The sequence below is a fragment of the Passer domesticus genome, chromosome 29 (genome assembly GCF_036417665.1).
Source record: "Passer domesticus isolate bPasDom1 chromosome 29, bPasDom1.hap1, whole genome shotgun sequence".
Taxonomy (NCBI): Eukaryota; Metazoa; Chordata; class Aves; order Passeriformes; family Passeridae; genus Passer; species Passer domesticus.
In genome coordinates, this window is record NC_087502.1 from 2,362,069 (window position 1) to 2,379,685 (window position 17,617).

Genomic DNA, 17,617 nt, shown 5'->3' on the forward strand with positions numbered 1-17,617 from the left:
TGCCTGCCGCCATCTTGGATCCTGACCACACGGTTGCCGCCATTTTGGGGATGGGGGGTGTTGTGATATGACCAGGAAGTGAGTTTCTGAGAAAGTTGTGGTCAAACTAATTAGATTTGAAAATTGGCACCTGGTGTGGCCACTAGGGACCTGGATACGCCTCTGAGAACACACAGGGGTTAAAAGCAGAGGATTCCCAGAGGGACTCTCGTTTTTGAGTCCGGTTGGTGAGTGGATCTGACCTCTCCCCTGCCCAGCTGCATCTGGGTGGGGCAGGGGAGGCCATGTGGCCTGTGGGAAGGGAGGCCGGAGCCCTGCAAGGTGCAGGGGTGGAGGAGATCTGGGATGTTTGGGCAGCACCCCCTCTGGGAGAGAGTGAGAGAGACTGTGCTGGCTTGAAATTTGATATTTTGTGCGGGCACCATGGCCAGGAGAAGAAGGTGGGGCGAGGTGCCCCCAGCAGACCGTGGCTGAAGTTTTAACCCCTTTGGTGCTGAGACAATGGAAGCTGTAAAAACACTGATCCTCCCCAGCTGAGAATTGAGAGGGGACGGAGGATGGGCAAGTGAAAAGAAGGTTTGAGTGAGTGAAGAAATGCCAGCAGCTGAGAAGCACCGTGGATGGAGGAGATGATTGCAGTGGCCTTTTGGCTGGACTTCCCTCTTACATGGCCATGGGACAGAACCAATTTCTTCCTGTAATGTAGACACTGCACCTTGGGAGAGGTGGTTGGCCAGAAGCCAGAAGTGACAAAGCTGTTATAAGAAGTAGAGGGAACAGAGACTGATGGGGAGGGTGTGGTGGAGCCCTCTGCCTTCAGTGAAGGATCTCTGTTCATGAGGCCCCCAGGCCCCAAGGGAGTAAATATGGGGGGGACAGGTGTCCCAAATGGTGAGAGGCGGCCACTTCTTGGAACTGGGCAAGGCATTCTTAAAAGGACCTAAGAAGCAGTTTGGATCCATGGCCAGTACTGAGAGCACTGGACATGGAAGGAAGATGGTCACCACGGCAGATTCTCTCCGGGCGGCTGCCACGTGTGACATGGAAGCACAGGAGGTTCCAACTGTGTTTCCTGGGGAGGCCCATGGTGCAAGAGGGAGACTCCTCTCTCCTGATGAACTGGGGGGAGGTTGTGTGAAGGATGGTATTGGACTGAGAATTGAGTGTCAGAGGGGACTGAGTGTTGGGGGGGGGGGGGGGGGGGAGGAGGAGTGTTCCATTGTGGATTGTTGTATGTGTTTTTTGGTGTGGTTTTTTTTTTTTTCTTTTTGTTTCTATGTTATAGATTAATAAAGTGTTGTCTTTTCCCTCCATTCCCAAGTTGGAGCCTGGTTTGTTCTGTTTCCAGGTCACATCTCACAGTAACCATTTTGGAAATATACCTTTCATGGGGGCACTGGCATTGTGCCAGGGTCAAACCATGACACCGTACATCCTGGATTGCCCCATCCCAGGGGCAGAATCCATCCCCTGTGTTTGTTGGTCTCCACATGGTTGGTGGTTGTCCCTTTGTCCCCTGTGTCCAGGTCTCTCCAAGGGCCTTCAGGCCTTCCAGGGAGCCAATAGCTCTTCCCATTTTGTACTGGCTGTGCGCTGCTCAGGATCCCTCCCAGTCCTGTGTCCAAGCCATTTATGGAGATGTTGGGGAGCACAGGGCCGAGGATGGAGCCCTGCAGAACCCCACTAGTGACCGGTGCCAGCCTGATGCCACCCCAGTCACTGTCACCCTTTGTGCCCAAGCCTTGTGCCCATTGTCACCCATCACATGGCAAGTTTATCCAGCTGGGGCTGGACAGTTTGTCCTGAAGGATCCTGCCAGAGACAGGCTGCAAATCTTTGCTGGAATCCCAGTCTTTTGGGATTTTTTTACTGGCTTTCCTTGATGAACCAGATGGGTCACCTTGTCTTAAAAAGAAATTGACAAGCTATTATTTAAACACAAAACTAACTTTATTTACAAATAAACTATTTACAGCTATAGTTGGTTTGCCAACCATAATCCTCAGAACAATGTGATGTCCAGGCTCAACGATGTATGACGAAGTGCTGACCAAGCCTGGATCCAACCACACCCAGAGCCTTCTCTGAGAAGAACCTCAGGAAGTCAGCAGTCCTTTCTGCACCTTGTGAATCAGCGGGAGGGTGTTCCTGCTCAGTCTGGCCTGAATGTGCCACTCTGGACACAAGAGGCCCCCAGCTCAGCGGTGCCAGCACCACAGAGAGCATCGGGACCCTGCTGGTGATTGCTGCTCCCTCAGCCTGCTCAGGATCAAGCTGGTCTGAGCTGCCAGGCAACAGATGAATTCACAGCCATCTTTCTCCAAGGCCTGAAGCTCTGTGACCAAAACAGAGCCGAGCTGAGTTCCTGTGTTTACAGAGACCCCCCAGTCTCCCAGCCCTCGCTCCCCACTCACCTCTGACAATCAGAGCAGGCACCTCCGTGCTTTGGTCCTTGACATGCCGCATGATGGTCCCTGGGCACAGAGCTCTGTCAGCCCCTGCTGTTCCCCAGCGTGCTCCCAGCAGCCAGGGCCCACCAGTAGCCTGGATGTGACACTGGGCAAGGGCTGGGGGAGACAGGAGCTGCCCAAAGTGGGAGCCTGGGCTGGGGCTTACCAATGAACCTGATAGTCGAGTCTCGCACGCATTCCTGAGGGTCCTTCAGGTACTTCAGGCTCTGAAGAAGGTACTGCTCAGCCCTGCTGCTGTCCTTTTTCATCTGGAGAGACCAGAAAGGTGTGAGCATTGCCACATACCCTCCAGGTGGCTGGAGCAGCCCCTCCTGCCAGCACCTCCATCACCAAGAGCCCTGTTCCCTCCCACTGGGTGCAGGAAGGGGAGATGGGCCTGGAGATGAGCCTGGAGAAGAGCCCTGTTCTTGAGCCAGGAACAAGGATGCAGCTCCAGGCTGTGGGGGTCTCTTCCCTAGGCCCAGCTGCAGAGCCCATGGCCTGGCACAGTCCCTGGGGTGCATCCTCACCAAGCACTCAGCCATCTTCCAGGTCTGCCGTGTCTTCACCACATGCTTCATCTCCTTCCACTTGAGGAGCTCTGCGATGGCAAGGAGGGCATTCCTGGAGGCCTGTGGAACAGCAGAAGCTGGGACATGGCTCCAGGGCCTGGGAAAGGTGACTCTGCCTTTAGGGAGCTGGGACACGCCCCTGCCAAAGCATCTGGGAATGGCCCCTAGGTACAGTGATAGAGGCTCAAATCCCTGCTCTCCAACACCTTTGGGGACCACACAGCACACATCCCACACCTTGGTGGTGCTGGGCTGGGGCTGAGCCCTGCTGCAGTAGGCAGGGCAGGGGTTGGGAATGGCCGTGCCAGCTTGTCCAGCCCTGCTGCACTGATTCTGCAGGGACCCTTCCCAGGGTCTGTGCTGGGGGGTGCTGCCCAGTGCCCCGGAGCCCCAGGGAATGTCAGCCACCCCTCTCTGTGTCACTGCTCAGCCTTGACATCAGTACCTGGCCCACTTTGGGGGCCTCGTCGTTCATGTGAAGGATGAGCGGGGCCAGGACAGTGTGCACGAAGTTCTTCATCCACTTCTTCTCCTTCCCCACCACTGTCCTCACCAGGTCTCTGAAGGAGCTGATGCAGCTCTCCCGCACCCAGCTTTCCTCCTGGAAGGAGCAAGGAGAGGTGAGCTTGGGAAACAGCAGCTGCCACCCATAATGAGGGGTGTAGCAAGAGCCTGAATGAGAGATGTGGGACTTCAGGTGGCTCTTCAAAATGCAGTTTATTGTATCCAAGATGTTACAGCAGTCCAGGGTCGTGGGCGACAGAGCCTGTGCCTACAGCTGTCTGCTCCAGCTGTAGGCAAGCCTGAAGACCCTTTAATTTTGGTTCCAATGTATTATATACTTTTCTTTGCTGAGCATCTTAATACAGAAGAACCAATCTATATCTTAACTTTTGCCCATAGCTTAGCATAACTACTATAATTACCATATTTGTGTTACTATTCTCCAATCACTAAAAGTTAATATGTTACAGTTTAAGATAGAAGTTGTTTTCCAGTTTTCTTGCAGTGGAAAATTCGGAGACCTTTTTTCTACTTGCAACGTTGGCAATCTTGTTTGCCTGTGCTATCTTTCTGCTTGGTAAAAATATCTTCTTGTTTGAGGTGGGTTTATCCTTTGCTCTAAGTGATAAAAACCCCCTTCTAACTAACATACCCTTTGCTTTCTTAGTTATCCAGTAAGAGTGGCTGGGCAATTCTTTTCTTCTGTATCAAAACTTGCTTCCATCCCTATTTCATTCTCAAGTTCTACATTCAGAAATCTTTCTGCCAAGCATCCATATCTGTGAGACTTTCTTGTCAAACTTTCATCCTTCCCAGCAGGGTGTGACAGCAGCTGAGGTGAGGGGCGATGCTCGGGGGCCAGATTGCAGAGTGGGGAGAAGCAGAATCCATGCCGGGAGAGCCCAGGGGAGCGGAGCCTTCCCCGAGTGCTGCTGTCACAGCCCAGTGCCCCTCTCAGGGCTCGGGCTCACATTGGCCTCACCTCATCAAAGTGGTACCAGAGTACCCTCGCCACATCCACAGCAATTAAACTGGCCTCGGTCCTCTTCAAGCACTTCATCATGTTCTGGAGGACCATCAGGGCCATCATCACCAGAGATGTGCAGTTCTGCCGCAACAGGTTCATCAGGTCTGGCAGCAGGACCTTCATTTTTCTCGCCTGCAGGAAAGACAGTTTCCATTTGGTGAGCAGGCCCTGCCAGTCAGGGAGGCTGTTTGGAGCCGTGAGCCCTTGTCCTGACTCCCAGGCCAGGGTTGAAAGGCTGGCTTCCCCGTGTGTGCCCCTGACAGCACCCTGCTCACCCTGTCCTCTCTGTTGGACAGTGTGATGAGGGCCCTGAGCAGCAGGGAGGTTATCTCTCTGTCTGTGCTGTTGGCTGAATACAGCAGAAACCTGCAGGTTTTGTACAATGGAGCGAATTCCTCCTCTTGCACATCTTCGGAGGCCAGCAGCTGAAAGAAACCCTGCAGTGAGCAACTTTGCCCCTGGCAAAGCCAGCAGGGCTCCTGTGGCACAGCTTCTGCTTCCCCCCACAGCTGAGGACAAGGGCACCGGAGCTTTTGCTGCTCACTCACAGCCAAGTAAGAGAGACAGTCGTTTTCAGCCAATGTCCGGAAAATGCCATTCTTCAGGTCCTGGAGTTGGACACGAAGCTCCTTCAAGACCTTCTCTACCGTCTGGGGCACCGAGAACATCACCTCCCACAAACTGAGGGCATTCCTGCAAGGCAGAGCACTGTCAGCAGGGCCTGGGCCAGCGCTGCAGGATGTGGGCTGCCTGGGGATCCTGCCCAGGCAGGCAGGAGATGCCTGAGGAGCAGCGTGCTGGCTCTGGGCTAGCTCTGGCAGGCCCAGCCAGCTTTGGCTGTTGCAGGCCTGAATGACCCCCATCAGGGCTGGAAAGGGTGGAGGGATGGGGGGCCTGGCTCCTTGGTGGGGTCCTGCAGTGTTCTTGGGTTTGCCAGCCAGAGGGTCTCAGGGTCCCTCTCCCCACAGGGGCTTTTGGCACCAGTACCTATCTCCTCGTGGGGCGATCTGCAGCAGTGTTGTGACCACCTGCCCAGGACTCCTGTCAGCCACCAAGAGAAGCAGGCAGTGGAGGCTGTGCTGGACTTGGCTGTCCGTGACCAACCCAGTGTGGTAGATGTGGCTCACGATTTTTGGCACCTGGAGGGACACAGGTGAGGATGGTGCTGCCACTGGAGCCGAGCTGCCCTTCCCATCCCTCTCTGCTGCCTCAGGGCAGCTCCAGGTGCCCAAAACATCTGGATTTGGGAGGGATGGAGGGAGGCAGGAAGCCAATATGGCAGGGCAATCCAGACACAGGCCACTTACATCCATCAGCCACCAGTCAGGGTCTCTCCCAATCACCTCCAGCATGCTGAGAGCCACCTGATGATTGCAGGGAGATGAGTAGCGGAACATCGTAATGGTTGAGAGGATGATGTATGTCCTCTCAGAAGGTCCCAGGTATTTTCCAACAGCCTGTGGCAGGAGGGAAAGGAACCCTGCTGATTCTGGGCCCCTTTGCTTACAAAAATGCTGTGGACAAGAGTCCCAGCAAGGGGAGCTCTCGGTACCTCGATGAAGTCCTTGGCATTAGGAGAATGAAGTGAGGAGCTGATCCCATCTTCCCAGTGTGCTTGGAGCTGTGCATTGTCCTCTGGCAGTGTCACACCTGAAGAGTGGGGAAACTTGGACACATCAGTGAGACACAGCTGCTGTGCCAGCAAGCCAACCACATCCTTGCTGGACTTCTGGATGCTAAGAATTTTAGACTTTCTGTGCTAACAGAGTCTTACACCCAGGAGAGCACTACATCTAACCTGAGGCCGTGAAAAAGACTTCCAAAATTAATTGATAGCACTGGGATTACAGGTGTATAGTTAATTAGAAATGTGTAATATCACAGGCTAGAAAACTTCAGAGTTTAAGGTTTTAGAATACAGAAATATATATAGGGCAAGATAGAAGTTTTAGGGCAGAGACAGGTTGCTCTTCTTGACCTTCTTCCTTCTCCTTCAGAAGTTTGAGTAGTATTTTGTAAGTGGACAGAAAAGTTCGCATTGCGGACTTCAAGTGATTAGTTATTAGCTTAAAAGAGAAAATCATTTAGGTGTCATTTCTTAATTAGATATTTTAGCCTTAAGACACCTTGTGATGAGAGATAACCATTTTTTGCCTTGTTAATGAAAGACTACAGAAGTCACTGCCTGTGAGACTGGAAAATTGATAAATTAAACACAAGTCTTAAATGAGTCTAAACATGAACTATCGTCTCAAGTACCTTCAGTCTTGATCTCAACAGAAGAAAAAAAAAGCTGAAAACCAGCACATCCTGACAGAGTTTGGGAACTGGGAATTGCTGGGGAGGAGTTGGTTGCAGCAGGAGGTGGTGCACAGGTGTAAGGGGCAGCCTTCCTCCAGTGTCTCCAGCCAGTGCTGCTGGCCCAGGAGGCTGCGAGCCCCTGGAGCTCTGCACGCAGCCCCCAGCTGCACTGTGGCTGCAGTACTGGTCAGGGGGAAGGGCCCGTGGGGCTGGCGTGTGGCAGGGAAGGACACAAGCTCTCCAGGGCAGCTGGGGAATGGACGGAATGGGGCTGAGTCCTGTGTGGACGAGCAGCTTAGCTGCACAGGACCATCAAGAAGCCGGGACAGAGAATGTGGGGAAGGAATAGAGATGATAGCAGTGCTGGGGACATGGTGGCACCTGCACCAGGCACAAGGGTCCATCAAAATGCCAGGGAAGACCAGCAGATAGATCAGGGGGTGTCACTGTGCAGGGGGATGCAGCCCAGCACAGCTTCTCTTACGTTGCTGCTGAGAGATGAAATTGAGGAGGGCGTAGAGAGCATCCAGAGCCACATGGTTGGTCTTTTCTTCCTCAAATGCCATGAGGATGAGACGTCCAAACAACTTCCCAAGGACTGGGATCTGGATCTGTCCACAGTCATCATCTCTATCCTCATATTGACCAGCCTGGGGGAGGCAGGCAGAAGAGCAGAATGGCTGAAGAAGAAGAATGGCTGAAGAAGAGCAGCTGAGGCCAAAAGCCTGACCCACACAGTGTATCCCAGGCTGGAGGTGGCTCAGAGCTTGGTAGGGCCCTGCAGGCCCCATCTCAGAGAATCACTGGACAGCAGCCCCAGCAGGGAGAGCTCCCTCCATGCTCCTTGGGCACTCCCATCCGACAGAGGGCTGGGACAGAGCCGGCTCCTGGCTGGGAAGCCCAGGGAAAATGGAGGGACCAAGACCTTTCAGCTCAGAGCCTGAGCCCAGGCTGGCCTTGAAGGCACCTCAGAGCTGCAGCTCTACTGGCCATGGGGACAGGGAGATGGCTGGAGGTGCCTGCTCCTCACCTCCAGAGTGGAACAGCTGGCCAGCCAATGGCTCAGGCTGCAAATCCTCTGCAAGGCCCTCTCCCGCACAACGGCTCTCTCAGAGCTGGTGAAGGTGAGCAGCACCTGGGCACAGAGAGGCTTAGGTGAGCCCTGGGAGCAGACACCAGCTCCTGTGCGATCAGCGTGGCTCTCTCCTCCTGGGCTGGACTCCTACCATCCTTCAAGGCTTCCTTTCACCTCGAGCTCAGCCTCAGGAGGCTCCTGTGCCTGGGACAAAGACCCTGGGCCAACCTTGTGGCCTGGCAGGTGCCACTCTCTGCAGCCCCTGTACTCCAGCTGAGCTCCAGGGCAGGGCAGCGCCCTCCCTGCAGTGTGCTCTGCCTGCTCACAACTGGGCTGAGGACCACCCAGCCAGGAGTGGGCAACCCCCCCAGGGTAAGGAACAGTGCCCATACCCCCACTCTTTGCACAGGCCAGACCTCCAAGACGTCCTGCAGCACCTCGCCAGATTTGAGCACCACAGCCTTCAGCAGGATGTCCATGGCATCCACGGTCTGCAGGGAAGACAGAGAGTGATGGCAGGGATTCTGCTGCCCCTCCCACCCTGGAGACTGATCAGAATTCCCAGGGCAGGATGCCCTCACTGCCTGGGAGATTCAGGGACAGGCAGTGTCCTGCATGCACTAGCCTGTGATGCTGGACATGGCCCAGCCCTGGGAAGGGGATGGAAGGATGAAGGTGGGAAAGCAAAGCAAGAGCCTGCCATGCCTTGGATCTCTGATCATGAGGGAGCATGCGGTGGCCAAGAGCAGCCCAGAGGGCCTGGGGTTCCTGCAGCTCACCCAGCACTCACCTGAGTGTAGAGGGAAGCCTCCAGGCCTGTCATTTCCTCTTCTGGAGGCAGAAGAAGAACACTCCGAAAGCAGGAGCTGATCAGCTGTGTGTTGTCCAGCAGCTCGGGCAGCACAGAGCTGCAGAGAGAGAGGTTCCAGTTGGATACTGGTGGTGGCAGCAGCATCTCAGGGCCTTGTGCAGGTGGACACAGAGCGTCCCTCAGAGGCACAAGCAGGTACCTCAGTTGGGTGATGGCCAGCATGGCAAGCAGCTGCAGCTCTGTGCGCATCTGCTTCTGGGGCTCCTCGCTCAGCAGCGCCTGTGGAGCACAGCTGGGCTGGGACCTGGCAGCTGCCAGCACCCAGTGCCACCAGCTCCTCACCCTGCACAAGCACTGCCCTCACAGGGTGCTGGGGCTCCCCAGGTGTGCCCTCACCTCGATCTTCTCTGCCAGCTCATGTCTGCGACAGAAGCGCTCCAGGCCTGCTAACGAGCCACGGTTCGTGGCACTCCTGCACAGGCTGCGGATGCTCTCCAGGAACTGCAGCTTGTCATCCTGCATCTGGCAGCAAAGGACAGAGAGACCATGGGGCGTCTGAGAGGGGACACATGGCCAGCAGGACCAGAGCCCTGGGGGAGTACAGGGCACAGCCACCAGCCCATGGACTGCATTTACCGGGCAAGAGAGCCTGACAAAGGCCTGGATGAATGCCATGGCTTCCTGCTCCTCCTCACACACAGCGAACCCAGCGGCACCTGACAGAGAGAAGGAAGGGCTGCAGAGAATCCGGCAATGGCAGAGAGCAGGGGAAGATCTGCCCTCCACCCAGGCCTGTGCCTGTTCTGCTGGCACGGCCTTCCCAGGCGGATCCTGGCTGGAGGGTGCCCAGCAGAGGAGCTGCCATGCTGGAGCACAGCACGGAGGGGAAAGCCCCAGAGCCTTGGGCTGAGGAATGCACTGGCAGAGGGACAGCAAAGGTGCAGGGCCTCATGGCATCCCTGCCTGCTGCCGGCCCCGCCGCGGCTCACTGCCCTCACCCTAGAGCAGGAGTTGGGGCCCCTCTGCTCACTCCCTCCTTGGCAGAGATTGTGCTGGGGCTGCCATTCAGCCCTGAGCAGCCTCAGCCTGAGGCATCACAGCCAGCCCTGGGCTGCTGTGAGCCAGGGAAACAGGCTGGGCTCCCAGCCCTGCCCAGCCCAGCAGGGCCTCTCACTCACCCATCTGCAGGGGCTGCACCATTGTCACCTCGTAGGGCTCCACTGGGGAGCTGCTTTCCTGGGGAGCCCCATCCTCCTCCCAGGCCACCCTGGGCTGCCTCGGGGCTCTCCTCTCCATGCTTTGATAGAAAAGGCTGGTAGCGGAGAAAAGGGGAAATAAGAATCGTTTGGGAAAAACCTCAGCACCACGGGGCTGCTGAAGAAGCAGGGAAACTCTGGAGCTTGTGTGTAGAGGCTCCTGGCCAGCTCTGTATTCCCAAACTATCCTCTTCTCTCCCTGTCCAGCTGGACACTGACCACAGGGCCAGCAGTGGGGTGTCACAAAGGGCTCCCCTGTGACACAGCACCTGCCCCCAGAAATGGATCCAGGTAACCATTGACATGGAACCTGCCCCCAGCAACGGGCCAGGGACCTGGGCAGGGAGGCTCTGGCTGTCCCTGGGGGCATGGGCACAGCTCAGTCCTGGGCACACTAAGTGCTCCCAAAGGACTTCCAGGCCCCCTTTGCCCTCCTGTCCCCTCTGCACATCCCTGGTGCCCTCCAGCATGCCCCAGAGCCCTGTGTTCAGACACCCCCACATGCCCCCACGATGTCCCTGTGTGAAAAACAAGGTTCACTCTCCTGTAAAACATTCAAAGTTTAATAAAGGACAAGAGGAGACAAAGACAAGAAAGCACAGATTTACAGCTGGGTGCGTCTTGGCACTTAGCCAAGAGCACCCCTGCTATTTTGGAAACACCCTTTAGATACCATTTCTACTGCATCAGCCTATTCATAAACAATTATGCATAGTAAACTTTTCCCAAGCTAGTTTACATATTCCAAGAACTGTTTGAATGGCTCCTCCTCAGGTCCGCCTTTTTAGAGCATGTGGATTCCTTGGCTGTGGTTTTAGTGCTTTTTTATCATCACCTTCAGTTCTGGGCCTTGGTGCATACTTTTCTACTGATGGCAAGTGTTGATAGTTGGCATATCTGTACAGGTGTCCTCATCTTGTGTTCTTTGGGTTTTATCCCATTCAGGCAGGCATTTTAACACAAGCATACTTATATCAGCTATTTCTAAGTTTTAGTAAACAACAGAAATAAAAACTATATCTTTAGAGTCATGTTATTTTAACACCACACATACAGAATCCATTTTAATATTTGTGACTTGGTATTAATTCCGATGCCTGAGCACTTCTGTTTGTTAATATCTCGAAAACTGCTTGGAGTCTTATCATAGAATTCAGCACATAAATTGGGGTTAATAATGAGTTAGATTGCTGTGCTGGTTTTACCTTTTTGTTTACTAATTGTTTTTTTCCCGAATCTTGAACTACACCCCTAAGGGCAAATGGGAAACAAATCCATCTCTCTCCTTTTGGATATTCAATTCCCAGTCTATAAGCACTTTTTCCTAAGTTTCTTGCAATCCAATATTTTTTCCTGTTTTGCCTACAGGTACTTCATTTGGATGGGTTATAACAGTGCCTGTTGACATGGGGGCGTGCAATAAAAGAAGAACTTTGGTTTCTTTCTGTGTAATGCTTTCAGTAGCATTTGTGATACAATCTTGCCATTATCCCAAAAGGGAAAAGACAAAAGATGAGTGACAGAAAAAGGAATAACAGAGGTCTGGTATGGCTTATATCCCCACCTCCCATGCCCATGGGGTTGCAGCCTGTTGGAACCCTGGATGCTGAGAATTTTAGATTTTCTGTACAGACAGACTCTGACAACCTGGAGAGCACTGCATTTGACCTGAGGCCGTGGAAAAGGCTTCCAAAATTGATTGATAGCACTGGGGTCATGGGTGTGTAATTGGTTAGAGGTGTGTAATATCACAGGGTGGAAAATGTAGAGTTTGGGTTTTAGAATATCGTAATAAATATGAAGCAAGATGGAGGTTTTAGGGCAGAGGCAGGCTGTTCTTCTTTACTTTCTTTTTCCTTCTTCTCCATGCATTTGGGTGGTCTTTTGTAATTAGACAGAAAAGTCCACACTGTGGGCTTTGAGGGATTAGTTATTGGGTTAAATGGGAAAATAATTTAGGTGTCATTTCTTAATTGGATAGTTTAGCCTTAAAAGACCTTGCAACAAGAGATAGCGAGCCATTTTGTGCCTTGCTAATGAAAGACTGGAGAACTCAGGGCTGTGAGGCTGTCACATTGATAAGAAATAATAAACACCTGAGTCTGAACGTGAACTATTGTCTCAAGTGCCTTCATTTCTGACCTCGACAGAGGTAGAAAAAGGAAGCGGAAAACTGGCAGCAAGCCATTGCAGGTGTATTTGATCTTCTCGGAGGCAAGTACAGCGGCCAGCCTGGTCTTGCCCTCTTTTTCCCTTGTCACTTCCTTTTTCCTAATTTCCAGGCAAATAATTTTTGACATTCCTTAACTGTTTCCCTGCATTCCTCAGGTATCTCCCATTCAACAGGCACTAATAATTCCCATCTACAAAGCAAAGTTATTATTTCAGCTATTTCTGGTGTTTGGATAGCAGGACCAATTAGGTCCAGGTGTACCGTAACTTTCTATAAAAGCAATGGGTCTCTTAATAATGATATATAGAATAAAGAGATTGGTCAGCCTTCTGTGACTCATGGAGTCAATGCTAATTGTTACCAGTTCAGGCACGCCCTGCTGCGACACTGACAAGACACCAGGCAGCCACCAAATCTGCTCTGTCACTGCCCTCCACAGCTGGACCCCCATTTTGTACTGGCTGTGCGCTGCTCAGGATCCCTCCCAGTCCTGTGTCCAAGCCATTTATGGAGATGTTGGGGAGCACAGGGCCGAGGATGGAGCCCTGCAGAACCTCACTAGTGACCGGTGCCAGCCTGATGCCACCCCAGTCACTGTCACCCTTTGTGCCCAAGCCTTGTGCCCATTGTCACCCAGCACATGGCAGGTTTATCCAGCTGAGGCTGGATAAACAGTTTGTCCTGAAGGATCCTGGCAGAGACAGTCTGGAAAGCCTTGCTGGAATGCAGATTCTCCACCTGCACCCCGTGGGCAGCCAGGGGTCACCATGTCCCAGGAGGAATCCGAGACGCGCTGGCTCTGACCGGGGCCGGCCTCGTCCTCCAGGGCTTTGTAACAGCTCCCAGGAAAATCTTTTCCAGGATTTTTCCAGGAAGTGAGACTGAAAGGCTTGTACTGGTCCCGTGCTGCTCCTGTACTGGTCTCCTATTGGCCTGTGCTGGTCTTTAATGTTCCCTTACTGGTCCCGGTCTGTTCCGTACCGGTGTGTACTGGTCCCATCCTGGTTCCATATGGGTCCTCACTGCTCTCATCCTGATTCCATACTGATCCTGCAATGGCCCATTCCTGGTCCAGTACTGGTCCCACACTGGCCTGTACTGGTCACATTCTGCTCCTGCAGTCACCCACAGTGCTCTCATACTGGCCCAGTGCTTGCCTGTAGTGGCCTATACAGCTCCTTACTGGTTCCCATACTGGTCCAGTACAATCCAGCACTGGCTCATGCAGGGCTCTGCTGGCCCCATGCTGCTGCCATACTGCTCCACAGTGTTTGTACAGTGCTCACACTAGCCCTCACACTGGGCTGTACTGGCCTGCACTGGTCCCACACTGGTTTGTGCTGTTCTCTACTGGCTCCTACTGGTTTGTACTGGCCTGTGTTTGTCTGCACTGGCCCATCATGTTCCAGCAGCAGTCCCATAAAGGTCCTGCACTTGCTTGGCTTGGTCTCTACTGGTCCCACACTGCCCTGTACTGGTCCTACATCAGTCCAATCCTGGTCAAGTACTGGTCCCATCCTGGTGTCATACTGGTCCCATGCTAGCCCTACTGGCTGCATACTGGTCCTGTATTGGTCTAGTACCAATCCCTTCCTGTTTCCATACTGGTTCTTACTGGTCCCATACTGGTTCAATACCAGCCCTTTTAATCATTTTGGAAGCAACTGAGCCATTTGGAGTGGGATTTGAATAATTTTGGAGCTGCTCCATTTTTAGGAGTCATTGAAATATTTTGAGTAATTGTGTAAGTTTGAGTGATTATTCAGAGCTTGAGGCAGGTTCTCTACAGGAAAAGAGTTTGGTCTTTGGGACCTTTTCCTCTTTTTTCCCCTGTTATGTTTTAATCCCAGAACTGATAGATGAACAGAAGGAATTTGAAGTCAGCACCTGGAAATTCACTCTGGAAGAGATAATTCCCATTGCTGAGCAGTACAGTGAGACCAGAGAGGTAAATCCAACGTGATCAATGCATCTTTCCCTTCACCTGTGTAAAATTTGAGGTGGTTTTTGGGATTTTCCCAGTTCCAGTATCTCATGTTGCTCATTCAAAGGGCCTGGCAATTCAGGCTGACAAATTCCACATCCTAGAGAGCTGCAATGTTCCTGTTTAATCCCAAAAATCACCCAAAAGAAGGATTCCAGGGGAGATTTAGGTGTAAAATTGTGGATTATTTTAGAAAGCACCAACTGCACCTAGAGCAATCCCGAAGGTACCTGCGGGCAGGTGGGCACACACAGGTGTGATGGAACTGGGTGGGATCAGGCCAGGAATCAGACCCTGATTTTGTGATTTACAGCAGGATTTCTCCCCTTATCCCAATTCCCAGTGTTGTGGTGGTGCCAGGTGTGCTGGTGGTGGGTCTGGGACGCTCAAACTGGGATCTGGGACCCCTAAACTGGGCTTTGGGTCCCTCAGATTAAGGGTTCAAGACCTGGACTCCCAAACTGGGGTCAGGGACCCTCAAACTGTAATCTGGAGTCTTTAAACTGGGTGTGGGACTCTCAAAGTGAGAACTGGTACCCCCAAATGGGGGTCTGCAGCCCTCCAGCAGGATCTGGGATACTCACACTGGGGTCTCAGCTCTCCAAAATGGGTCTGGATCCCCCCCACCCACCTGGAGTTTGGGCTCCTCAAAGAGGGGTTTGGGATTCTCCAGCTGGGTGTGGGACACTTGAAGTGAGATCTGGGACCCCTCAACTGGGTCTGAGCCCTTTAAACTCTTGTCCCAACTATGGGCTCATTCCCCAGGTGCAAATTCCCACATCAAGGCAAAGGATTTTTATTTTTCATTCCAGTTACTCTGGGAGGAGATGGGAGTTCCTTGCAAAAGGCCCATCCCAGACGGAGCAGCAGAACTGACACTGGTTTGGAGTAGGGGCTCAACAGGTCAGTGGGCACAACCCCCCCTTTTGTTGGTTCTAAAGTGGCTGGTTTTGCATCGAGTGCAAAACCTGAGGGTTTTGAGGGTGGCACCCTGAAAAAACTGGAGGGACATGGGGGAGTGAGGTAGGGGTTTATTTGGGGGTACAAAGAGAAAAGGGGGAAGGAGACACCTCAGGATGGAATTTTCGGTCCACCTTAGAGGGAGGAGGTGAGTGGGAGGACCCCAGGATGGAGATTTGGGATCCCCAGGGTGGGCTTTGTGGGGTCTCAGGGGAGATTTGGGGGTCCCAGGGTAGGTTTTGGAGGGGCCCAGGGTGGATTTTTGGGGTTCCTGAATTGATTTAGGGGTTCCAAGATAGATTTTGGGGTCCAAAATAGATTTTGTGGTTCCCAAGATGGATTTTGGAGACCCAGAATCTGGGGAGGTCACAGACATTGGTGCCTCTGGCAGATGGGAAGACTCAGTATCAGATTTTACAGTCCCCTCAGCAGGGTGACCTTTGGGATTTGAGGATTCCCAGGGTGGATTTTGGAGTTTCACAGTGAGTTTTTCTCTCCCTGGGATTGATTTGGGCATCTCAGGTTGGGTTTTGGGGTTGTGGAGTAGGTTTTTGTAGGTCCCAGGTTGGATTTTGGGGGTTCTAGGGTGGGTTTTCAGGGTCCTGGGATGGATTTTAGGGTTCCAGCCCCCACAGTGCAAAGTCCAGGGCGGGGGCACTGTGGGTCAGACACCCCATGGACACCACATCGATGTGGGGCCCCAAGAACTGGGGGAGGGTCTCCAAAACGATGCCCCCACTGGCCTCCACCATCACCCCGGGGTGTGCAGCCTTGACCTGCGCCGCCGCCGCCTGCAGCTCCTGGTGGGGACACCCCGTGAGCAGGGAGCTCGCCCTCCCCAAAATTTGGGGACACACGGGACATCAGGATGTACAATGCTCGGGAGTCCTGGCATGCAGGCAAAGACCCCTGCGGCTTTGAATTCCACCCATGGAGCAAATTACCAACTTTATATGAAGAATAACAAGTCATAAAATTTTAAGCAGCATAACAGCAGTTGTCACAGGGTGAAAGGTGGAATTTGGAACAATTCTACTATGGGGGTCCAGGGGACAAGATGGAGGGATTTGGGCATTGTCCTGTTCTTCTTCCTTCTTCTTCCTAGCCTCCATCTTCTTGGTGATGGTAGCACCCTGGGATTGGTGTAAAGTAGAAAGTCACTGTCCAACATAGATGATAGGTAATGGAAAATAACTGCAAATAAAGTACATGTAGTTTTTAGTATAAAGAGATTGCACCGCCTCAGGGCAGAGTAGCGTGTCTCGGACTGACCTGCTGAACAGACCTCGGCAGGCCAGACAGAAAATGCTTTAGATAGGAAATAATAAACAACCTTGAGAATGCAAGCTGAAGACTTCTGACTCCTTCTTTGACAGCTGGGTTGGAAAAAGAGACTTTTAACACACCTCGGGCTCACCTTGACCAGAGGAGATCCCGAGAGGGCAGGGGCACGAGAGCAGCACTGGCAACACCAAGTGCTGCTGCTGCTCCTGGGCACAGCTGCTGTGCCAGCACTGATCTGCCCCAGCTCTGCACACAGACATTGCTGCTGCAGCTCCAGAGAAGGCAACAAAAGGAGGATCTCTGGTGGGAAATACTTTCTTTCATTTAAAACCACTGAGAGTGCAGCCCCTCATTGACACAGTCTGTGGCCACAGGGAAGGTGGAGAGAAACAAAATGAGCCATGGCACAAACAATGGCATTTCTTTGCGGAAAATATTAAGAAGGAAAACAAAGAAATAGGGTCTCCAAAATGAAACCAACAAGCAGTATCAAAAATTACTTCTATTACAAGAGATTTGCAGAAACTGGCCAGCAGTTCAGTGTTTCTGAAACCTCCGCTCACCACTCTCAACACTGCAGCCTTGAGCTCCTGGTTCCTCAGGCTGTAGATGAGGGGGTTCAGGGCTGGAGGCACCACTGAGTACAGAACTGACACCACCAGATCCAGGGATGGGGAGGACATGGAGGAGGATTCAGGTAGGCAAAGGCTGCAGTGCTGAGGAATAGGGAGAGCATGGCCAGGTGAGGAAGGCAGGTGGAAAAGGCTTTGTGCCGACCCTGCTCAGAGGGGATCCTCAGCACAGCCCTGAAGATCTGCACGTAGGAGAAAACAATGAACACAAAGCATGCAGAGGCTAAAAAGACACTAATCATGATAAGCCCAAGTTCCCTGAGGTAGGATTTGGAGCAGGAGAACTTGAGAATTGCTGGGATTTCCCAGAAGAACTGGCCCACGGCATTGCCATGGCACAGGAGCAGGGAAGATGTATTGGCTGTGTGCAGCAGAGCAGTGAGAAAGGCACTGGCCCAGGCAGCTGCTGCCATGTGGGCACAAGCTCTGCTGCCCAGGAGGGTCCCGTAGTGCAGGGGTTTGCAGATGGACACGTAGCAGTCAAAGCACATGATGGTCAGGAGGAAATACTCTGCTCCATTGAAGAAGATAAACAGAAAGAGCTGTACAGCACATCCTGAGTAGGAGATGGTGCTGGTGTCCCAGAGG

At 52.8% G+C, this 17,617-nt stretch overlaps 1 protein-coding gene across 1 annotated transcript; it reads right to left on the reverse strand.

The window, feature by feature from the left end:
• Positions 1-1,942: 1,942 nt before the first annotated feature.
• On the reverse strand, positions 1,943-17,080 carry LOC135287276 (uncharacterized). Its single transcript, XM_064400628.1, has 21 exons — positions 16,961-17,080; positions 15,747-15,913; positions 9,919-10,052; positions 9,377-9,456; positions 9,137-9,262; positions 8,940-9,019; positions 8,720-8,837; positions 8,346-8,420; positions 7,885-7,989; positions 7,339-7,504; positions 6,106-6,203; positions 5,861-6,010; positions 5,541-5,692; positions 5,102-5,246; positions 4,829-4,978; positions 4,509-4,685; positions 3,468-3,623; positions 2,981-3,082; positions 2,617-2,719; positions 2,415-2,474; positions 1,943-2,335 (listed from the first exon to the last, which is right to left on the reverse strand). The coding sequence occupies exons 1-21, from the start codon at positions 17,078-17,080 to the stop codon at positions 2,199-2,201; spliced, it is 2,601 nt and encodes an 866-aa protein (XP_064256698.1). The 3' UTR covers positions 1,943-2,198.
• Positions 17,081-17,617: the final 537 nt, after the last annotated feature.